This window comes from Malurus melanocephalus, unplaced genomic scaffold (genome assembly GCF_030028575.1).
Source record: "Malurus melanocephalus ecotype Western Australia unplaced genomic scaffold, MMel_1.1 scaffold_33, whole genome shotgun sequence".
Classification (NCBI taxonomy): domain Eukaryota; kingdom Metazoa; phylum Chordata; class Aves; order Passeriformes; family Maluridae; genus Malurus; species Malurus melanocephalus.
Window position 1 is genome coordinate 3,530,323 of NW_026623265.1, and position 24,795 is coordinate 3,555,117.

At 40.8% G+C, this 24,795-nt stretch overlaps 1 protein-coding gene across 4 annotated transcripts in view; it reads right to left on the minus strand.

The window, feature by feature from the left end:
• The window catches only part of UTRN (utrophin), a 348,477-nt gene that overhangs the window by 271,742 nt on the left and 51,940 nt on the right, over positions 1-24,795 (minus strand). For 3 of the 4 annotated variants that reach the window (XM_057364021.1, XM_057364022.1, XM_057364019.1), the window contains 5 exons: positions 19,872-19,933; positions 4,920-5,012; positions 3,440-3,517; positions 1,648-1,740; positions 640-812 (listed from right to left, as the gene is read on the minus strand). In XM_057364021.1, coding sequence (XP_057220004.1) covers positions 640-812; positions 1,648-1,740; positions 3,440-3,517; positions 4,920-5,012; positions 19,872-19,933 — 499 coding nt within the window. Of the gene's footprint in view, positions 1-639; positions 813-1,647; positions 1,741-3,439; positions 3,518-4,919; positions 5,013-19,871; positions 19,934-20,072; positions 20,092-24,795 lie in introns of those variants that run through there. The other variant, XM_057364023.1, reaches the window with a different exon arrangement.

Consider the following 24,795-nt stretch of genomic DNA (forward strand, 5'->3'; position numbering starts at 1 on the left):
AAGATCTGTGAAAAGAAGCTTTAACGTCATTCCTTGTAAAGTATAATGAACAAACTAAACAATACRCTACAGATACCGAAAGTGTTCTATTACCCTTTGATATTCTGCCCAACAGCTCTCCTGAAAGAACTGCATACATTTTGTTTCAAGCATGATATATTAAAAAATACCAGAAAAGCTAGAGCCTCTCATTCCTTCATTTTGAAGCTTCTGTATCTCCTTACTGAAATTGTACAGCAATCTCAAATGGAAGAGATGTTTCTGTTTGCAAAGGAGGGCACATAGAAGGAAGGAATTATGGATGAAGGAGATGGTCAGCTCCCCTTTCCCCTGCAGAGACCTTTTCAATATATTCGCAGGAAAATGCATACCAAGTGGGATGTAAATCCACTCCAACAAGCAAGTGTTTGTGCATGTGCAGGAGCTAAGGGTTACACTCCTGCCTTGGCTCCAGCCTTTGCAAGGCTCTGGCAATGTCCCACCACTGCTATTGTTGCCACAACAAAAGGCAAACAAACAAAAAACCCAGGACAATRAATCACCCAAAATAAGCTAGAAGCTATCAAATGCTCAACCATGAAGACACAGGAAAAAAGCTGTTTACTTCACTAGGTCGAAGACAAGCAGTTTGCTACTTACTTATGTCTGTGAATTACAGCATTAAAGGCAAGACCATCAGCCCAGCTTGTGGTGAAGTTCAAAACGTTGACTTGGCTGTAAGGTCTCGTGGACTGCCGAACCCAGCTCAGCAGTATCTTCTCACTGTTGGTCTGCTGCAAATCTGACATGATGTTCTTCATTACATCCTTCACCTGCAAGACAGCAATGACACCTTACAGACATATGCCCCATTTTTCCTCCTTACAAAACCAAATCGCTTCACAAGTCATGAAAGAGTATTCCCCATGAAAAGCTATGAACCAAATTCCAGTTCCTCAAATTTAAGAACAGCAGTCTTCGGGCCATCTTTGCACTCTACTGAATACAAGAAGCAGTGATGCTTCGCATAATGATGACACGTTACTCCTACATTACGATCCTCCCCCTCTCCTTGGTGCTGTCTGTGTTAAGCATAGGGAATRATACCCCTCACTGCCTTGTGCTGTGGTTCCACCTACAAACAAACTCCAAAAATACAGCTTGTAATAGGTTTTCTGCAAGAAGAGAATAACTGCTCATCCAAAAGTAACTTGCTGTTTGGATACTAGTCATACACATATATCAAAGTCCCTCCAAGCCAATCCAATGATCTTCCCAGATACTTGGATAAACCAGGAGGARTTCAATCTATGAGACTAACAAGACACAAGGCAAACACAGCTACCTMAACAGTAAAGCACTACCTGCCTCAAGCCCTTGAGGAAGGAATATAAATAAAACGCTTCAGCCCAAAAAGCCTCTCTGCAATTAACACCAGCAGGAACTAAACTGAGCAGCTGAGTACAACCGGGCACATACGAGAATACGGATCATGAGAGGCAGCCAATAAACTGAGAGCAGAAACCAAACACTGGCCTGCCTTTATTTACCAGCCCAAAATAGAAGCAGTATTTTCTGCCACCAAAAGCCTGGGAAGGTTTGCAAAAATCCCAGCAGAACAATGTACACGATTCCTGGAAAGGAAGAGATCTCATAGCAGCCTCTCACCTGCCAGTGCAAGATAATGCTCCACAGCAGCCCCAGTGTCAGCTTGTGATTTCCATCAACAATGTCAGTTCCTCCAATATTCACCAACTCCACCTGGAAAGGTTGGATCRAGTCTATTAAACACCGTTATCACAGCTTCAAGTCACAACCGCACCCCACATCCCTGGCTGTCCAGCCAAGTATTACCAAGTGCTCTCAAATAAAAAGCAGTTAAAGAGAAAAGCAGAGTTGACAGAGAACTGTCCATCTGAATTTGTCATGACAACTGCTTAAACAACATGGCAAAAGATGGCAGCAAAGAAGATACTCCATTAAAAGTTTTATTCGCTCCTCTATTATACAGGTGCTTACCAGCAGTTCTAAACAACAGAAATGAAGCATGAAAGATCTGAGAGGAAAATATAAGTTACGCAAGTTTGGTCCTAATTTTTATTTTTTTTTTAAATTTTGATTGACAAACCAATAAAGTTCAAATTCCTTACTTAGAGCCATTCTGCTAAAAGAATGAGGTTCACAGGATCACTTGATCACCTACAYCCTAGTTTGTCTAATCCTTGCAATATATATTTAAACACTTCTAAAAAATTATTTCACAGGTTATGAATATTGCATAGCCCACCAACTCTCAAGCAACAGAATGCAACTGCTTCTCAGTGGATGCCTTTCCCTCCATCACAACACACTTTCTACTGAAGGGAAGCAWAAGTCAAGTACATGACCTTAACAACTTTCAGCTAAGACCATGTGTTTGCTTCCAGAAACCTAGATCCTGTCAGCTTAAGGAAGAAATAATTAATTATTGCAATTCAATATTTTTTCATTTATTGTTAYAATAAAATTAATCAATTTCAAGATGAAAAAACTCATTTTTTATCCTTTTAAAAGTTAATCAATATTTACAGTACCTCAAAGAACAAAAACAAACAACCCACTCCTAGCTTTTTCTGCTTCCAAGAAATATGACACTAGTCCCTCAACACAGAGAGGAAATTGCATTAGAATGCAGCATGTTGGTATCACTCTTCAATCAGCAGTTTATATAAATATGCCCATGCCTTCTTGTATTTGATGTATTTCATTGCCTAAATGTTCTTATTAAGTTATTTTAGTGCCATGACATTCATAAATAAAAATTCTAACTATAGAGACCACACTAATCAGGAACTGTTCTTCAAAAAACGAAGAAAAACTTCACTATAGAACTACTGTCTTCCAGAGAGTAAAAACAAATATAACCAAATAATTATTTTTATTTTTCTTAAAGGAGGATTTGATCTTGTTTGCTGGTTTGTTCTTTTGATCAATTACCAAAGCTGCAAATTAGAAACCCTAAATGTTTGTCAGAGCCGATGGAAGTCAATGAAAAGATCCTCCTGGAAACTGAGAGCAGGACATGAAAAACAGAGCCATGAAATCTGCCATCCCCTTATGGATTYCTGCACAACATATGCAGTATTACTGGAAATTAGTTTTTTGTCCTGCTGTGTTCATCAGCTATGCARTAGCAAAGCTTCAAGGTAGGTTTTCCTTGGGAGCTGCACACATCTCAAAAAAACACAGTTTTGTGATYAATGAGTTAATACCATTATTAAGTTTGCTTTTTAAGATCTCACAAAATTGGCGGAGACTGAACTTCTACATCAGGTAACAAACTATGAAAAGTTTACCCATTTCACTGAATTCTCATAATTTTTTTAGGTTCCAAAAATCTTTATTCTCTGCATTCTGGACTCATTTACACACAAGAATAAATCAAAGAATGTCTCAAAAAGTTGTGGAAAAACATGCTCACGTTGTTCTGATGCAAGACTTGYAGTACTCGGTTGACATTATTTAAGGCATGTACTCGTGTAGAACCTCGTTCTTTAGGCTGCAAATAAAAAGTTACAATCTGTTCAACATCAGAATTAATGGACATACCAAACAACATTAGAGAAAAATGAAAAAATCTCCAGATTTTAACTTTTTTTTGGTAGTAAGGAAAACCAAACAAGATCATCCACAATTTTAAAGYGAAAACTGGACAGAACAATATTCCCAATTCAACAGGACAGGCCTTGGATTCAAAATATATTTCAGTTCATCTTCAGTAAGTCCAAAATTTTTATTCCCAGCATCTACAGAATTATCAACTGCAATGCAAAAGCAAAAGGAGAGTTCCTGGGGAAAAGCTGAGGCTTTTGAACATTTGCCAGAGTGGTTGAAATTTTTTGGCTCCCCAGAGAGAACAAGCAGCAAGTTGTTTTTCTGGCACCAAAAGCCTACTAAATCTTTGCATACTGGGAAGAAGTTATGCTTCCTGACTTTCCCCTTCCTTTTAATATCAGGGGAATAAAAAAAACCACCCCACAACCAAAAACAAACCCACCAAAAAAAAAAACAAGCCTTCAACTTTTGACAATACCTGCCACTCCATTTACTTTTAATCACCACAATTTARTTCGTGGCAGAAAGTGATCACACTGCAAGAGCATGGAGCTGAACTTGGAACACAGTCATCAACTTAGAAACAAAAAAAAAMTCCTATTGTCTTCAGAATRCTTCAAATCACACCACAAATTTTTGGAAGTACTAGTAAATACATTTGCTTAAAAACAAGCCAAGATGGCAACATGAAATTTTATAAGACTGAAGCTTCCTCATATGGTTAATAAACAAATTTGAGRCTTATTATAAATGGCAAAATCAAGATTTCAATCCCAAGTGATGGCACAGGCTTCACCATGTCTCATGCATCTTTCTGAAGAGCCATCAGTGCTAACAGAGGACAAGTTTTCAGCCACACACACTTTCCCATACATGATTTAGGAAGTTTTCAGCCTTTTCCTATCTGTAGATGAGAGAATCTTTCCATGGAGATGCAGATTTTTACCTCTTTCTTTTTTCTTTTTAAGGGATCTTTCAAGAGCTTACCAGACGCCCACAGGCATCCAGCTGAACACAGGTCTACCTGACCATCCAGAAAAATACCTTTAAAAGATCTCTATTAAAAACATGCACTATGTGAATAACAKCACTGGTTTGACATGCTTTGCTAGACAGCATGTAAACACTCATGAGAGRGTTACACAGTTCAGCCTGACCCTGTATCTCATGAGTGGAGTTCATGGGAATTTTACTGGAACTGTAGAGAACAAGTACATATTACAAGCAAAACAGGGTTTTAAATAAATTAATTTTTTTGAAGTACATGCCTCGGTGTATTTTGTGTTTTGTTTATTCATTGGTTTAGATTTTAATAAACGGAAACATGACTCAGACATTTCACTTACCAGAGGTTTCCCTGTCAGACCCTCCAAAAGGTCCAAAAGCTTCCTTCCATCTTTCAGATCTGTGAACATGTCCTTAACTGGGGCCTTCCCACTCTGCAGAAGAAACAAAAGCAGTAATAAAAACAATGTTTAAGCAGAATTTCCCTGAAAATAGATATTTTTTCCTTTGTATCTTTTAATGTAATCTTATTTGGCACTGAAAGTACAAAATGAAAGCTAGGGGACTGCTACAGTGATCAAGAAGGAACCTTTCCCTTTTTAAGTGGTTTTTTTTCTTCCCTCTAACTGTAGTTCTGTGCATCAGCATCCTTGTACTAAGGAACCAAATCTGTGCATCCTGTCTCAAATTAGGGTGGATGCATTAACATGCAAAGATGGCAAAGAAAGAAAATTTGGCAAGTCTGAGGAGTCATTTGAGAAGGAATGCTTTGGTTTGGCTGCATCTAAAAGAGGAAGAAACTGAGGCTTTTCAGAAAGAAGCTATTGGGATAAGTCCTCCCACACTTAAAAAAAAAAAAAAACCACAAAAAAATACTTGGAATTGAGCTCTGTGTGAGAAGACGCCACTGTTCTATATAGACCAGTAGATCAAAACGTATACTATTTATTGAGACAAATTAAGCACTTTCTCTACCATGGAAAAGAAGCATAGTGCGAAGCTCAGAGATACTCTAAATCATAAATTTMTAATTTTTGTTTACTTTGGGAATGGAGGGACTGTACAAGAATTGTGGTAGATGAGAGTAGAATCATGTCAACCTATTTTTCCATGCTTTCTTTTTATCTTATCTCTCTTGATCATAAGAAAGTTTTTGTAGGACAGTTCTACAGGGAAGGGGGAGAAGACACAGCCAGCCAACAACAACGAAGTGCATTTGCTTTGTAATAWTCACCTGCCGGCTGCCAAGAAATCAATTAAACTACTGCTTTCAGTATCCTTTCAAGTGYCAATTTGAGGAGAAGAAAAATATTTTCCAAGTACCACAAAAACCTCCAAAATTGCYGTTTTCTATCACCTTGACTTTTTAACATTGACAGCCTTCTTCCTGAAGAACAAAGACATACCTTACATGACATGAATTAGCTGACATAAGTGAAAGCAGAAGAGATCTATCTMCTCCTGCCCTACAGCTGTTGGTAATTGCCAAATACTGACTAACAAAACAGATAAAGAGAACTGAACAGCTCATTGAACCCCACTTTTTGGCACATGTCTGTTTTTCCCCAAAATTCCCAACGCTTCTTCTTATGTGTCCAATTTAGGTAGATTTGATACAACTAAAACTATGAGCAACATGAAAAAAAAATAAAAATCAGAGTTGAACAGCTGCAAAGCCRTATTTTACTTTCCGGCATAGAAACATTACTAAATGTAAGTCGTAATTTCAATCAGCTAAACAGTGGCAAGAATGATCTTCCTCTCAGACCATGCACTTTCACAGATGATTCAGATGCTTGACAGCTGCATAGCAATTTAATCAAACCTTTAAAGCACATTGGAGCCTACAGTGGGACAACTGGCTGGAGAGATGAGGGAAGAGTAGTGGCTGTTGTCTACCTGGACTTCAGCAAATCCTTTGAATGTCTCCCATCATACCCAGATAAGCAAACTCAAGTATGCAAACGAGTAAATGAAAGGTGGCAGATTGAGAAACAGCTGAACGGCAAATCGCAGAGTCATTACCATTTGCACAGGGTCTGGTCATGAGTGGTGTCCCCTAAGGTTCAATGCCGAGCCCAGGATTGTTTAATTTACTCATCAGTAACTTGGATGGAAACACAGGCGACTCCTCTGCAAGTTCACAAAGTTTAAAGGAGTGGCCRACAGCCCAGAGAGTTGTGCAGCTTTTCAGAGAGCAGAGAGGAACTGTGTGAAATTCAACAAAAACAAGTGCAGGGTCCTAAACCTGGGGAAGAAAAATCTCATGCACCAGTACAGTCTTGGGCTGATCTGCTGGGAAGCAGCTCTATAAARAAGGACCTGGGGGTTCTGGTGGACAAGCAGCTGTCCATGAGCCAGCAGTGTGTCTGTGTGGCCAAGGAGGCCAATGGTGTCCTGGGGGCATTTAAGAAAAGCACTGCTAGCTCAAGAGAGATGATCCTGTGCCTCTACTCATCCCTAGTGAGGCCACATCTCAAGGCCATATCTCACTAGGTGTGTGTGAGACGCACAAGTTCTGGGCTCCTCAGTACCAGAGAGATGTGGAGCTCCTGGAGTGGCTTCAGCAAAGGGTGACAAAGTTGATCAAGGGACTGGAGCATCTCTTATGGGGAAAGCCTTAGAGAACTAGTCAGCCTCGAGGAGAGACAACTGAGAYGTGATCAGTGTCTGTAGGTATCTGAAGGGAATGTCCCAAGACAATGGAGCCAAGCTCTTCCCACTGGAGCAACAGAACAAGAGGCAAAGGGAAGAAACTGACCGAAGATCCACCTGGACATAAGGAATGCCTCTCCTGTGCAGGTGACTGCACAATGGAACAGACTGCCCAGAGAGGTTGTGGAGTCTCACTTACTGGAGATATTCGAAACACATCTGCACAGAATCCTGAGTAACATTCTCTAGGGYTCCRTGCTTGAACAGGGAGGCCGAACTAGATGATCTCCAGTGGCACCTTCCAACTTTAACTTTAATCATTCTGTGATTCTATGAGCCAGAGAGCAGGATAACAAAYGTATATGCAAAGAAGCCTCTTCTACAGTTTATGGTGTAATCCAGGAGGGGATGAGCCACAGTCCAATTAACCCAGATGCCAGTAAAGTTTAGTCTACATTTGGTTTGCATCWCCAAATTGAAGACAGTAAAAGCAGGTTGCTAAGGGCATAAGGAAATTGTTCAAAGGACCAGAAAAGCAGGCAGTAGGATCTAACAGAGGTCTCTGGATGCAGTAATGTTCAAACACTCATTGTGAAAGCAAAAATCAAAAAAACAATCAAACTAGTTAGTMATTGAAGTATTGGTCTCTTCAGAGCAGASGGGAAGAATCACCTCCACTGACCTGTTGGCCACACTTCTTTTTGTGAAGCCCAGGCTGTAGTTAGCTTTCTGGGCTGAAACACACATTGCTCTGTCCTGTCCAATTTTCCATCCACCATTATCCCTAAGTCCTTCTCCACAAGGCTGCTCTTGATCTGTTAATCTCTTCGTCTGTACAGATATTGGGGAATGCCATGATTCAGATACAGGACAGGACCATGTACTTGGCCTTGCTGAACTTCATGAGATTTGTATGGGCCCACTACTCTAGCCTGAAGTTTTTCTGGATGGCCATTCCTACTTGCAAACCAACTGCACTTGCTCGGTGTGGTGTCATCTGTAAATATGCTGAAGGCATAATCAAACCCACGGCATATCATTGCAATACTTATATTGAACCCTRCAGATCACATAATGGACTCCTGAGGGACAGCACTTGTTTCTGATCTTCATTTGAACATTGAACAGCTGACTGCAAATCTTCAGATGCAGCTGACTAGGCAGTTCCTCATTCATCTAACAGTCCATGCACCAAATCCATCTCTCTCCAATTTAGTGATAAGTGATGTTGTGGGAGACACTGTCAAAGGCCCTACAGAARGAAAGCCTTTATAATTCTACAATTAATTATAATTACATGAAATTAGAACAGCGCACACATATATAGCAGAAAACCTGAGAATGCAATAGCCATATTCCCTCAATKAATTTGTTGCCTTAAGTTCCAGAAGTTAAAAAGGACTTGGATCGACTGAAAAAGCAGAAAGATACCTCATTTAATACAGCACAACAAGCATATTGAAAGCATACAGCTTTTTCTTTGCTTCCATCCCCTCATTTCACATACATGAAAACAAGCTGAATGACTTCCTGCTTTCAGTCATTCATTTCAACAGGTCATAGTATGTCCCAGCCCTACGCAAAGCACCCTGCTGTGACGGTGGAAATCATTCAGAGTTCCGTTCTCAGGAGAAGGACTTTTCCATTTTGCTGGCCATCAGACCACCATGTTTTGCTGTCAGTTTAAAGAGTCACCAGAAGAGTATTAAATTATTTCTGAAATCTTAAGCTACCGATCCCTAGTTTGTTGAAGTATCCACTAGCCTCAAAACAGATAAAGCAATACACACAGCTTGTGTATTTAGTGAAGTCTAGTAAATGCTCTCTTAGGTAAAGGGGGCAGCTCACAGAGTCCATTTCCACACGTGCAAGGTGATTYAAGTTTGCTAAGAAAGGGTTGCAGCACCCATCCCACCAAGCCCATCACCTCCTCCACAGCAGCACGCCCATCAGGAAAGCTGGAAACCTGCTTCTGCAGCTTCCCACACCCACCTGAATCACATGCAGACACCTGGTGGCAGCGGCCACCCAGGCAGCCTCAGCTGTCCCATCAGGGCACAAAGCCAGCCCTGACAGCCAGCTGATGTTGCAATGGAGCAGAGACTGCAGAAGCACTGCATCCTGCTCTGCTCACACTGCCTCCTCCCACTCCTGCATTTTCCTCACACCTGAACACGTAYTTCCAGGCAGGATCTGCAATGTGAACCATATGGTCTCCAGTCAGAAACATCCCTGCTCTGTCCTCCAGGGCAGCTGGATACTGGWCTGCTTTCTTGGGGGGCAGTTTGATAAAACCTGCTGTGCTTTAGCAAGTCTTCTACTTCCTTTATCCAGAACAGCTACGGATCCCAGCTTCTGACYGCCACCAGCCCCAAGTGATAGTCCTGTACATTTATTTTCTGAYAGAGGACAAGGAAAACCTCTGGGGCAATGCTGACAAAGCAGCTGTGCGTGCCCTCCTGTGCCAGGCACAAGATAGCCCAGAACCAGACCAGGCCGTCATCATCCTCTCTTTGGGATAAAACCCATGTAGAGCCCCATCACCTCACATGTAGGGCCTGCCACCAAGCCTACTGACACAGACTGCTGTGGCAGTGCAAGGGCAATCTGTRAACTGCAACACATAGCTTCTAAGGATGGACTTGTGCTTCTAGTCCAGGGGCCAGGAGCACAACTGAGCCCTGGCTCAGACCCCACACCCTGACTCCCACCATGAGGGCCCCTGTTCCATGGACACTGCACTGGGGTGATGTAGGCAGCCCTGGGAGCAGCTATGAGCTGGGGCAGCCTGGTGCGCTGCTGCAGGAGCCTGGGCTTGGCGGGGGCGACAGAAGGAAAGGCATGGGCTTTGCTTCCCCCACYACCCCTGCCCACATCCGTACTGCTCACTCCTGGCCCCCAGAAAATAATCAGGCCTTCTGAAAAATAAAATCCATACCCACAAATCCACAAGCACARACAAATACACAATCTGCAGTATGTGAGAGCTCTCTCTCTGTAGTCTTGCCTGGCACACACTATGCTGAGGCAATCTAAATCATTCCTTTTCAGAACTGACATTTTACTCAATTTCTAAATACTTAAAAGACTACACAAGTAGCAAGGAGTTCACCYCTGCCAGAATCCTGTCAGAAGCAGTCCATCACTGAGCATAATGGATCAAGAAATTTAAGTATTTGTCTTATAAGAGTCACAGTGACAAACCACACCAAGCCCTCCACAAGGGCAAATGGCTAGTCACGGTTGTGTTGGTAAGTACTTAGAGAGCAGCCCACATTGTGCTAAGCACTGTTCAAATACRGGGTAGATAATGGGTCCTTTCTCAAAGACAAAATAGAGCCCAGTTTACACTACAAAGATAGCACAAAGGACAGGCAGGGACACACTGCGTACCAGAAGAGCCGTGCCGGTTCAGGGTGTAAAGCATTCACATCCCCCTCACTGAACACTTTTATCAGTTAACAGAAGGTAGTTTTTCTCAGCTTTACTTATGTTTGCCCAAGAGCAGAAAAAAAAATAAACAAAAAAAAACCCCTGGCAGAAACCTCTTTCCCTCAGCCTGTTCAGGAGGACTTAGTSCAGCAGAGCTGTACACAGTTACTGTAACAGACACAAGGGCTTGGAAAAAAAAACAGACAAAAGAACATAATTAACAGACTTAACTTAGAAAGAGGCCGTGTTGGTTCCCCAATGTTTTAAATTTAGCATTGATAGCAGGAAAGGAGTTGATTCACTTAACAGGGCTGGTGTAAGGGAAAGAGGAAGAGGGAAGAGGAAAGGAAAGGGAAGCAGAGAAAGAGAAAGTAAAGAAATAAAAGCTAGAGACTACATAAACTGTGGGCTAGGCTTGCTTGYGTTCTCATGAACTTTACATGGTGACAACATTTGTTATGCACCATCAGGCACACACACAAGGATCAGACCCAGATCCAACCCATCATGTTACATTTATTCCAACAAACATTTTGGTGCCAGCCTTTGTGCGAACACAAGTAAGGGAGGCAAGAGACAAAGAACTTTTTCTAGTCATCCACAGCAGAAAATACTTTTTCTGTTGATTTGCATCATAAGAAAGCAGTAGTTTATTAATGATCTCTGAGCTGAAGACCAGATGCTACCATACACACACAAGACCAGGCACCTCAGGCATCAGTTTTGCACATTCCAGCAAGATGCCAGCACGGTTTGGGAAGGAGATACCGTACGCGGTGATCTCCTCACAGCAGCAGCCCTCATATGCCCCTCTGGCAGCCTTTCAAGTCCCTCTACCTGGATCAGGTTTAAGAGGGTGACTCACACTTCCTTGTGTGCATCTAGAATTACTCATAAAGAAGKGTCACCCAGGCCAGCCAATATGACTGTGCAGAAATCATTCCTTCTTTGCCAGAATGCGTTCCCAGGAAATGGAGGAAGATATAAACAAAATCTGGATCACATTTTTTTAAGTCATCCAATGCTGCTGACAGCAGAAAGCCCAGCTATCAACACTTACAGTTTGTCCTACTACAGCCACCACAGCTACAAGGCAGCAATTGTTCTCGAGTATATTCTACAGCRGAACGTTTCCAATTGTCTCTTTATTACCAATGGGGAACTGTATCAAACTGAGCCAAGTTAGAGAGAAAAAGGGAGCCACAAATTCTCAGTAGGCCAAAACTCTTTTTTTAACACCARCTATTATTCATCATTTTATCATGACTGTTTATATTCCTTATTCTTGAACATTAAATTATAAGCAAAGGCAATCATTAAAGAGGTTTAAATGTTTACCTAATTGTTTAACTAGAAACATGAAGTTTTCTCATATCAATTACCTGCAGCAGAAAATTTACATGTGCTTTAAATCAGTAATTACTGAAGATACACTACTAAACCTAACTTTTCCAATTAACAAATGCCAAAGAGATTGGAGGATAAGAGGTAAGCCACAGCTATTTCACATCCTCCTCAGTGATACTGATTCAGATCTCACAGTCTGAATATTAAATCAGGATGAAAGGTCCTCTCAGTTTCACAGTTAATGCMCATTGGCTGTCACCAGGAGAGTAACACATTTCATAAAACCATACAAATGACCTTCACCRGCCACCAAGGGTATGCAGCAGACAAGTTCCAGCTGCTCAGAGCTGAAAAAGCACGAGTTGCCATTTACATCATCTGCWACCTCACGAATACCAAAACACTGAAAAGAAATAGGAAGCAGTACACACTGATTTTCCACCTGATTCTTCCGATCTTCAAATGCCATTTTTATGAAGTTGTTGTTTTAGTCAATCATTTTTAACCAGCATATGACTATTTTCAACATCTAATAAAATGCTCATTAAATAGGTAAAAATATTAGTAGAACTGCAAAGACCCCTTCCCTATTTTCCTTGAGAAGGGGCAAATATTGGACAGGTTGGGCTCTTAAACAAGAGCATGAACCATTTGTAATGTTCAACTACATTTCCTGGGAAGCACCAGTTTAAACTCTCAACACAGGGGCAAGAGCTACACTTCATCATGACCAATACCAAGTAAGAAACATGTCAAGTGTTGCTACATCATGAAACCAGTAGATGGGAACTCAATGTGGGAAACAAATCAGAAAGCAAAAAGGTCATTGCATAAAGTAAACAACCATGTCAACAAATAATCTAGCCAGTTTCTAATTTAGGACCATAGTCATTGTTTACAGAAGTATTTTTATTAAAACATGATACTTTTTTTCCATTCTCCTTCCACTGACATGCAGGAGTTACAGGACATCATTCATAAATACTGGCTATACTGTACCAGATACACTTTCACTGAGTAGGCTCTAGTCTATACGGAGCATGTCCAAGGACATGCTCAGCATAGAGWGCACAACACTAGTACCAAAACTATGAATTCAAATATCAACTAAAATGAATAGAAACTTGCAATCATAAGAAGAAGATACCTTATAGACCAAATTAAGTATCACTACTGGTGCTTAAAAATAAAACAGCTACAAGCAACTAAATAGCTATTTTAAACCCCAGACTAACAGGGGGTGGCAGGGGGAAGTAAGACTCATCACTGAGATAYGCTGGAAATTTTGATTCTACTAGATGACAGACATGCGTTTAAGGAGCAGCAAAGCTGAAAAGCTAAAGATAGTTCAATTCACAGAATACCTAAAATACTTRACTGACAACAAGACCAAAGGAGGGAAAAATCCATCAGTGCAAATAGCATAGCAAGGCATCAGCACCTCTGCATGTCTTTCTCTCTCCATTGTATTTATTACTGCATTTACATAGGCTTATGTTATTATAACACGTTTAATGTAACAGTACTAACCTCAGCTTGCAATTAATCCTCATTACATAACATTACCAGCAGGAACAGTTGGGACCATGCTAATCACTGTCAGTTATTTCTCTTCTAAGACAAAGGTTTTCATTTTATTTATAGTTTTTCAAGCCAGATAACTTCAAAACATAACTGGGATCCTTTTAAAAAATTCCTGCTAACCAGGCTGACTATTAGCAGCTAACAAGTAAAGGAACAGATTTGCTTTGGTGCCCCTACCAGGTTCAGCTCTAGTACCTGAGGTCACACACACTCCAACATCATAACCAAGCTCCTGAACCAGAGTCAAACTCTATCCCAAACCAAGAGCATTAAACCAAGTCAGCAATTATTACACTCAAWGCCACTCTACAAAGCTTTCAAGCCCAGCAAGGGAGATGCTTCACACACCTTGTTCTTAGAGCAAAGACAGCAATAGTTGACAGGAGGACAGAAAATTGGCAATTTTCATGCTGTGGCAATATCTGGGAGAGATCATGAGCCRCTACATATTATGGCTTTTATGCTACAAAGTAGTCATCCTTACCATAACCGATTAGAGAAGAAAAAAAAAACTTTATGCTTCTTGGCTAATACATCCTAGGCCTAGAAAAACCCTATTTGGTGTTTTCATAAAAAGAGAATAAGGGAAAAAGTAGACTAAAATTGACTTTTTGAAGGCTAGCTCATGCAAACACTAATTCTTTTCCACCCAGATTAACTCCTCTTTTCCACCAAGGCTGTTGCTTTTTAAGCTTCAGCTATCTTTGACTGAAGTTACATTTTACAGTTTAATTCAGAATTGAAAAATACCAGAAGCAATTAGGCTGTAGAATGTTTTACCAGCTGTCAAATGTTTCTTAGCTTGYGCCACAAAAACTGAACAGGAAAAAGGACTAGACACCATCTTAGGTGATGTCTCTTTGGACAGATAAAATTGTCTAATCAATCTTTTTGATCTCTTTTCTTGCATGACTAATACACTGAACTCCATAATTCTCCTTCCCCTCCAAAAAATACTTCTGAAATGTCTTTAACCTCAGGTACCTTGGGTCATGTGAAATTAATTATTGTGAATAGGTATAATTTTGTCTTTAAAAAGATTCATTGCAGTTGCTAAGGGTCAGCAGTGGAGCTGCAAAATGTCTTCAGAAGTATAGGACCTCACATTTACCATTGTGACAAAACAACCCTTAGAGGAAAGCAGAAAATTAAGGAGCAAAAATGGAGGAAAACATCTATTCAGCACACCACACAAAAAGCTAAGAGAAGACTATGTGGTTACAAATTAATTAATGGCTGATACAATGAGGGAGGAACTGTTTCAATTTTAAGATATGGCATATGGCATATAATGCCATAACATCCCAAAGCAGTCCAAGTACAACCCATCAGTTCTCCTATTGCCCTGTCTTCTCTCATCTTTCTTTGGTGTCATTCCAGGGGAGGGGACCCAGGARAGAAAATGCCCAAGAGCCCCACACTGAGCACTTGCCTTCTCAAAAGCTAACTTGGAGCTCAGCCCTGCAGGATGCATTCTGCTTCCAAGCTGCCCCTCTGCCTCTTTACTCTAACCTTAAAGGGAAACCTATTTTCRGAAGACCACAGAGTAGGGAAAACAGCTTAAGATGCTGTAAAAGCATGGGATGTCTGGCTTTATCCACACTGGCAGGTCCTGGCCTGGCTCCAAGCCCTGTCAGTGTTGGCCAATCCAGATGTCAGGGCATTAGCACACGACCTGGAGGAGCAGAATCACAAATATATGCATCAAGAACACTGCAAATGCACAAATAAGACTCTAACACTTCTGTACATTAAAAAGAAAAGAAATTGAGAGTTTGGATTGGAAAGCTATGGGAACACACGATAGAAAGGAAAGGGAGGCCCAGCACTCAGGCATATAAGGGCTTTGAATGCAGTTCCTGACACCTTGGAACAATGCCCCAGCCAGCTCCATTCAACAGCCTTCCATATCTAAGACTTATAACTGAGGGGCAGGGAAATCCAATGTCATTTTCACTGAATACCACAAATCTCTGGCCTTTTATGTTCTTTTTGCAGAACACAACCTTCCTAGCACTAAAGCTTTTTTTGCCATCCCTGTGGGAAAATGTAATGAAGAAACAAGTCTTCGGCAAAAAGACAGAGCCTCAGCTTGTCCATGCTGGATCTGTGAACTTCCTCCAGTGAATGCCATCACTAAGTTCCAACAAGCTGTGACAGACCTGACTCCATGGGGCTAAATTAAGTTAGGGCATCATGTTTCTTGTGCTGACTTTGTGCTCCACCTGCCAAGTTCAGGAATAGCAGAAAAGGAGAGGAACCAATCTGAAAGCAAACTTGGAAAAGTACCACCTCGGAAAACAAGAAAACTAAAGCCAGCAAAGACTGAATACTGCAAGAAGGTAAAGAGAGGGCAAGGTTAGTACCACTGAGACAAGGAAAATGCAAAAATAGGACTTACCACACAAGCATCAAATCCTGTAAAGGCTGGAGAGAGGAAATGAAGGGCAGATGGAGATTTAAAAAGAAAAACTGGGCSTCACTGGGAAAAGAAGTATAGTGACAAAGGCAAAGGTGGATATGAAATAGGCAGGGCAATCAAAACTCCAGATTTGGGAGGATTTGCCAGGCAGGCAAGGCTTCTGACATGAGATGGTAATAGTAAGTGAGCAGGAAAGAAAAAAACAAACAAACCAAAAACAGGGTCAGAAAGTAGGAGTAAAGAAAGAAAATAGGGCAGAAAWAAACTGCATTTGCGGAGTTCTAAAGTGGGACGCAAGACTCCTGAATACCTTAACATGCCTATCAAGTTCCTAGAAACCTTCTAGAGTTGCAAGTGTGAGTATCCAACCACTTTGCTCTGTAATTATAAGCTGAAGAATCAGAGATCTGCAAGATGGAATGAAAAATCCCAGGTCTGCTGATAAAACATGTAAGTAGATAAAGATTGAAACGATTCAGATATTTGGAAAAGTCAAAACTAGGGTTGATTGCAAAATCTTTGTTCACTCTACCTATATGAAAAAAAATCACCCAACAGACTTGAATTCAAACTCCACTGTTAGCCAGAAGTTCCCCTGTGACTCATCAGAATCATTTAAAACACAATTTTACATGCAATTACTAACTGTGTGCCAGATTAAGTGACTTCCTTAGATCATTAAATCAGTCCTCGCTGACACAGGCATAATCATGGACAAGTCCTTTTTCTATGCTGATCAAGCTCCATCTGAAAACCAACTAGATATTTGGGGTGGTATGATTAAGTTTGCAGAAGAGATGAACCCTCTGAACTCTGTCATAAGAATCAAGAGCTCTGTTTTATACCAAGAAACATCAAAGAAATGTCAAATCTTCTGGGATAATTTAGCTAAAGTCTCACACTGGGCATTCAAAATTAGTAGCCAGTTCATGTTTACCTTTATTTGCAGTGGCTACAAACMACTGTGACAAGATAGCACTCTTGTATTGCAGAAAGGTGTTCTGAAAATAACACATACGTATGGACTGATAAGTATTAATGAAAATTAATACAGAGAGGGAGAAAGAATAGAAAACAATGTTACACAGTGTGAAGAACATATTATCCATTGACTAGATGCCTTAATTGGTAAGGCCATACCACAGCGAAACCACTAAATCTGACTCTTGAAATTAGACTAGACAGAGTGATGGAAACAATACAATAAGTAAAAACACCATATGACTTCATAAATATATGATGAAATGCTCTCCCTCAATATCTATTTGAGTTCAAACTTCCCTATTGATTAAAGCTTGGTAACAGACTATTTATCTAACAACTTTTATTCCCTTTAACAAAGTCTCCTTACTACATATCCATTGTAGGCTTGTGAATTGTAGTGTGCACAGCTCTCCTAAGGTATTTTTCTCCAGYGAGCACTGAGTYTTGGCTGAGCACATTTATTGATCTTAAGACTCAGTCCATGTTAAATGTTTGTGCCTTGATTTCAAACACACACAAATAGAAAGCATTTTTCTAGCACAGTTTAAATGAAGAGTGTAAAATCAAGTTACTGTACTGTGAACTACACCAAGAACTCTTATCTCACTGATCAGGGCTCCAAAGCAGGTACCTCACGGCACACTTGAGATATTTCAAGTGTTTTACTTACCTACCTAATCTCTGATGAGAGAAGGGAAAGACTTGGCCCTCTTTCTAGATCCTTTGTAAAACCCTATTGAACTGACTTAAATCAAACTTAGCATTAAGCAATTGCAATTCTAGGATTTTTGTACACTAAGGTAGTTTATAAAGGTTCAATGGATTAGTTTTTATTTGCTTAAATGAAAGGCAAGAACAATATAATTAACAAGGAAGGACAAGTAAAATTCTTGGAGCAAAATCTGCAATTCCACCCAAAATACCTAAGTTACCATTTTGTTTCCTGCAACGTAAGTCATTGCATTTAACCTCTCAAATCTTGTTATCCTACTAAGCAGCTGAATCAATGTAGTTCACAGAAAAGGAATTTTAATCAAGCCAAATGACTTGGTAAATACAAAAACTTCAACAGGTCTGAAATCAGTCCCTTTGTATTTTAAGGCACAATTGAAACTAGATTTTCTTAAATGAGATTATTTTTATTCAATATCATCAATTTCCCTGCACTTTGAACATGCCAGTATTCATAAATCTGTGTCTTGTCATGCCATAATAGCCATGCTCAGGTTTGAATTGGACATGCAGCAGTTGGGGGCATGGCCTTTTATCGGAGTTTCTTTAATCATTAACAAGGCTTTCATAGCCTCAGGTGTTTAATGGGCCATGAAGTTACAGAGTTATGAAGCTACAGGTCCTYCAAATCCAATGAGTTTCTGGCCATACCCTGTGCCAGGGAAATCCAGGAGCTTAGCAGGATCTGTCTGATTACACAGWATAGAAAAAAAGGCACTTTATAAGATATGTCCAATTCTACTTTTCTCAATGCAATGCTCACAGCATTCACAAATAAGTCACCTAGCACATTCTCAGTATGACTGTCATACATTCTCAGTATCACTRACATTTCCATGTTCATGCCATCTTTATGCTGCCTACAGGACTACAGACAGTCCTTTTTTCTCAACATACTTTCTTTGCTTACATGATGCTGCCCTGCCTAATGCTCCTCCTGCAGGACCACCGCTCTTCTGAGCAGCAGGCAAAAGCTGAGCATAGAGCAACCACACACACTCCTCCTCTAGAGAGCAAACTAGCCAAGAATGCATTGGATGAAGAGTACAGGGTATCAGCTTTCAACCAAAACATACCTAAGCCAAAATGATTCAACCAAGGCCACAAGCCTTGCATTGCCCAGTGTCCTGTTGCACAGGAAGGAAAGGAAGGTTAAAAATTCCTTACATCGCTGATCACGAACTTCAGAAGGGCAGCGCTCCAGAGGCAGCCATTCATTGCTGAAGCACTATTGCAGATTTATTGGAAAAGAAAAACAAACCAATCCACCACCCCACACACACACCCCTCCTTCTATATTTGTATCAGCTTTCAGGATTTCACATGCATGTCCCTTTTCAGTAAGAACATGCAAAATAGTAGTTACTCATTTGCAACACCACAGTAGCTACAGAAAAACGTGCGTTTTTCCTGATACTGCAGGTTCCTCCACATATTCAAACTATGAAGTAGGAAAATACTCCACAAGACACTGTGCTCCTGGGCAAGGTGTCATTTTTCCCTATCAGCAGAATAGTGCAAAAAGCAGGCTTTAAATAGCATTCCAAAGCAAACCCCACTTCCTTTCTCATCCCAAACCATGAAAGAGTCTCAGTAAGTTTCAAGTCAGTGAAGAGAATCAAGATGAGAAACATATAGCATGGGGACCCAGGAAAATTCCAAATGAGCAAGTAATCATATAAAATTCAATCAAGACTTGAGTAGCAACACCAAGTGGCTTCAACTAGAGGYTTGCAGAGCAAGTAAAGCTGACTCAGCAGCAGAGTAAACAGTGATGAAGGTTCAGAATCTGCTGCAATGCATTCTGAAAACTGCATGTAGAAACAAACTAAACCAAACCAAAAGCCATGCTCATGCAAAAAAACAAATTCTAATATATTAATAGACTCTTTCATTTCATATATTAATAGACATTCTAATATATTAAATAGACTCATCTTTTCTTAAAACACACTAACAAATGTTTATGTGCATGAGGAAATTGAAAGAAAAGCAACTACAGTAGTTCATCTGTTTTCACTACGTACTGATATATTTTACTATAAGTATTCTACAAGAGTAAGAGAAAAGTATATTTAACCAAATTTCTAAACAGTGAATCAAACAAAATAAAGTAGTACATCCAAACCAACATTACCTTGGAAAACCGAGCATTTATCCATTTTGTAAAGGTTTTTTTCTGTACATCGTTGTGTTCATCTGGAGAGAGAAAGAAAACAGTGAGTGAAAATGCATTCTCATGCATTAGATTTTTCAGTGCAGGTCACAAACACTATCTGAAAAGTGAGAGAATTTTTTGCCTAATCTGTCAATAAAGCTGTTCAACCCTCTACAAGACCTTGGTACTTGCAGAGTCACACAAATGTTTTGCCTTTGCTAGTAATCACAGCAGCTCCTTTGCATTAGAATGAGTATCACAGCACCTCCCAAGCGGGTTTCTGATGCATAAAATTCACAAGCTTCCCATCTGGTGAATAACAACCTATGAAAACATGGGCTTTTAATTAACAGACTTTGTCAACACCTTTTTGCCTGAATGCATTACTCCAATAGGTGCCATGGCCCTTACTCAAGCTTCTGATGCAGATAATAGCCTCCTTCAGTACACAGCACAGCAACTGTGGTAGCAAAGCTGCTGGAACAGCCTTGAAGGATTTGCAGCCTTACCCACCCTCAGCCTGGTTTTGCACCTGGGTTCAGAACCGTGCTAGTGATCAGTCACAGGCAAGTTCAGCTCAAAGGAGGGAAGGGCTCAGCAGCCCTTCCCTTGAGATGCCCTGCTGGTGTGACACCAAAGTACCACGACTTAGGGACAGACAGAAGGACCCAGCAGGACAAGGAGGAAGGGGAGCCTGTAGGTCAGGGCAGAGGGAGGAGCAGTGGCCTCCAGCTGTGCAGAGAGAAGGTAGCTTCCCAGGATGTTTAAGGAAGCCATTTAGGAGTCAGCTGCAATTCCACAGAGCCTGTCCTACTAAAGCAGGGTGAGTCACCTCCAGCACAGGACACTCCTGTCCCTATCACAGGACACATCTTGGGTAAATTGCACTGAGCGCTGCTCAAGGTGAGCCTCTGCTTTATCACCTGTACTTTAACGACTGAAGTAACTGCTGACAACCAGACCAGGCAAAGGAGGCTCACCCAGCATGGATTTTCAGGTCTGCCTGCTGCAGACAAGAAAGTACATACATGCAGCCTGTCAAAGGCTTTGAAATCCAAATCCCTGCACAGTCGATGGCCAGGGCAGTCAGTGCCTTACACCAGGCAAACTGTCTGACAGCTGCAACCCAGATCAAGAGTCTCCAAGAGCCCTTCAAGACTCTACCAGTGCCTGGCACAACAGTCCAGATACCCTCCAGGCCACCACAGCATACTGCTCTTTGGAAAACTCTCTTGCAGAACCTCTTGGTGGCAGCTGGCATCAATTTTTCCAGACTCCATACCACAAAGCAGCACACCATGATGGTGTTCAGACTAATTGTCCCTGTACTCGGAATGAAGCCACAGAAAAAGCCTGATTGCAACTCAAATTTTCTACTTCATGCAATCATGAAAATTTATGCAGTCTGTAGCAATATCAGATTATGAYTGAAAAACACTACTTACAAGATCATATACCTCTGCAGCAATTGAGACGGTTGTACAATAAAGTTTTATCTATAAAATACAGGTGTTTTTTTAAAAAAATTAAAATATCACAGAATAGTGACAAAATATTTTATATATAGATGATCTCAATATTTCTCATTTCTAGCCTAACATGTATCTGAAGCAGACACTATCCATTTATYCACATCTAGTATATCCAGCTAAAAAGGTGTTACACTCTGAAACCAAAGACCAGGTATATTTTACCTAACAGCAAGGAATAGGGGCTACAGCTCAGCCCAGATACAAGAGTCACATTAGTAAGAAACAAACTGTCATGACAGTTGAAAAACTTATGAATTTGTTCATACCCTTTTAAAATAAAACCTCAGTTCTGGGCTTCCTTTTAGGCTACAGCTGAAAAGCCTGCTTGGGACACAAAGGGTGAATGTCAGCCAGCAGCCATTGTTTAACCCCTTCATGCCTCCCCTCTTTGGTAGCCAGAGCTGATCCAACAGACCCTACTCCTGCGTTGCACCTTTCAAGATAGCTATAGCATGTGCACAGCAGGCCATGCTCAGAACACTGAAACTCAAGGTGCTGTTCCAGGAGAGTATAATTACTAAGACATCTTGTTAACCCTGTGTTTTCCCCTCAGTGACACAGACCTCTTTGCCATCAAATACAGATAGAACCAAGCAACTTCCCAGTAGATCCTAATTATCAATCTCACAGGAGCCTGGCAGACAAGATAAAAAAAAAATTACATTCAATCCATTTTCTCCCTACAAGCCTGTTTTGGTTTTTTTCTTTTTGTTTTAAGACACAGGAATGGACTAGATTGGTCTAACTGCCACTGTTGGACGACCGTTTTCCGTTCATATTAATTGTAAATATTATTTGCATTGAACATTTAAACATACTCTTCTTTATAAATATCATTCATCAACCTGTCTGCCCRTTTTGTGCCAACACCCCCAAGTACACACCTACATACCATGATGCTTTCCTAAGGCTCCACCTGCCTTTTTCCTTCCTTAATCGTCTGTGAGAATGACAAGTAACACCATAGTTTGAGGTATCACATTCTTTTAAAATTATTACTGCTTAGCATGACAAAGGCAAAGAACAGAGAGTCCAAAAATAGTTGTATGACAGTGTAAAAGGAGAGCAAAAGTTATTAAAAGGGTCCTGGATTTACAAATATTGGGCGGTAGGAGCTCTACACACCCCACTGTTGAAAGGTTCAGCCCTTTCATGAACACACACATGGCAGGAAGTTGACAGYTCTTCTCAGCATCCACCAGCTTCAGCCTGCCAGGACTCCCTCAGCAGGTGTTGCTCCTACAGCTGCTCCCCAACACCTCGAGTCCAGTTTGTGACAGTGCTCCTGCTACGTGTGCTGCATGCATACATGGCACTTATTAAAAACCCAGCCCCTTTTCTCCCTTTTCAAAAATAGTGTTTTCTAGAAAGGGGAAAGAAAAAATTCACTAAAAGCACAYCTTTGATAAACACAAACTACTTATTCTCGATAAAAGACTTGGTGAACAAAATAATTTGAATCTATATATCCCTTTACTATCTCCTAAGGAGCAAAGCATTCTTTCTTAATCAAGGAAAGAGAACCCCCATAATTCCCACCTTCCCAAAAGAAGTTTCCTCATCAGTTATAAAGCCCATAGACAGCCCTTGCCCAGTTCCCAGTCAGGCTCTGCTTTAATGTTTTATAAAACCCTCTGAAACTCGGAGTTTTGTAATTGACAATCACAGTTACAGTTGTATTAAGCTTTCTGACATAAACCCCAGCAAAAAGAAATTGAAACTGAAATGCTGGTGCTTTGATAGCAACAGTGACAAGTTACTTTAGCCCTTGAAGTAATTTTCTTTAAATTCCTACATGTCTGTAAGGCTAACACCCAGAGGCTGACGTTATAATTTGGGTAACAAATTAGCCACATTCAGTCAAAAAAAAAAAAAAAAAAAAAAAAAAACCCCCCCCCAAAAAAAAAAACCAATACAATATCACCATTCAGCAAAGCACACAGTACTCCAGCCAATCAACTTCTCACACAAGACATTGAAAATGTCAGCAAGTTACAGCCCAGAGAGAAACAAATTCACGAAGTTTCTAAAACATTTGTTTCCTTTCACACTGCTGCAGCCTGACAATGAAAGCCAAGGACTGACTCAGGGCCAGATTCTGCTTCATTACCTACCGACTGTTTCCTCTGGCCAMCGTGGCTCTGCCTGCCCTCCAGCCACTTAATGGACTAGTAATGGACAATGTCAGAACAGTTTGTTCCTTTAAGAGGAAATAAAAACAAACCCAAACACACACAAAATTAAACTCTTGTGATGACAAAAGAGAGAAGAAAAGCTTCCTATCCCGGATGCCATTTGCTGAAGCCTGCTTGTGTTACACAACATGATGTATGTCCACCCAACTGGAGTAGGYTCAAAACAGCCAGCGCCTGTGATCAGATGGCCAGGCTGTGTCCTGGCACTCAGTCGCCCCCAACAGCCACTTTCACAGCCTTGCATACCTCCTCCACCCACAATACTGTCCCTCAATTAGGTTTGGGGCACCTTGGAAATACAGTTTTCAGAAATTYACTATTACCTAGTGAATATCATGTAGGAGAGCAAAAGGAAATCTAAATTATCTAAAAATAGAGGTAAAAACAAAAGCCTCACTGGATTGTCGTTTGTCCTTTACTCAACCTCTGTTTCATACTGAAAGAGMGCTTTCTCATTTCACCAAAACACATTACAGGCTTGCAAGACAGAACTGTGTTATTTAGCTTTTGATAGACAGAAGTTATCGCACCCAAAACAGCTGGCAGAACAGCACCATAATGAAAATGCCCTGGAGAAGCATAGACTTTACCGGCAAATATAGTACAGAAATTGCCCRACCACTCCAGCACAGAGTACCAAGAGTCATTTCACATTTTAAGACTTAAATTTGCCTTCACCACCTCGTTATCTAGGTTTTCAGCAAAGGAATTTASAATTAAAAGAAGGAATTAGCCTGTGGGTTTCAATTAAGACACTTGGAATGTAACGAAGTTAGAAACATCCCTCTGCCGAAGCCTTTAGGCAATCAGGAGTTATCTATTGTAGGTACCGCCCCACCCGCAACTAGCACACCTATGAAACCCTGACAACAGTAATGGAAAAAGGGATMAGGTTCGTATTTCTGGACAGAAAAAGCCTTTTGAAAGCAACTATCTTTTTGTCGAACTCAGACTAATTCACACCGCAAAAGACACAAAATAAGCATTTAAAATTTGAACATGGAAACCAGCATCGTTTTTATYCCCATTACCAAGAAGCAAAAAGCCAAGCAAGCCATGAAACAGCAGTTTGTGACCACCAAGCTCACAGAAGCACCCCGAGCTCATTGGGAGTACTGGGCCCTGACTTTATCACCAAGTTTTGGGTTGGGGCTTTTTTTAAGGATTGTGGGGGGG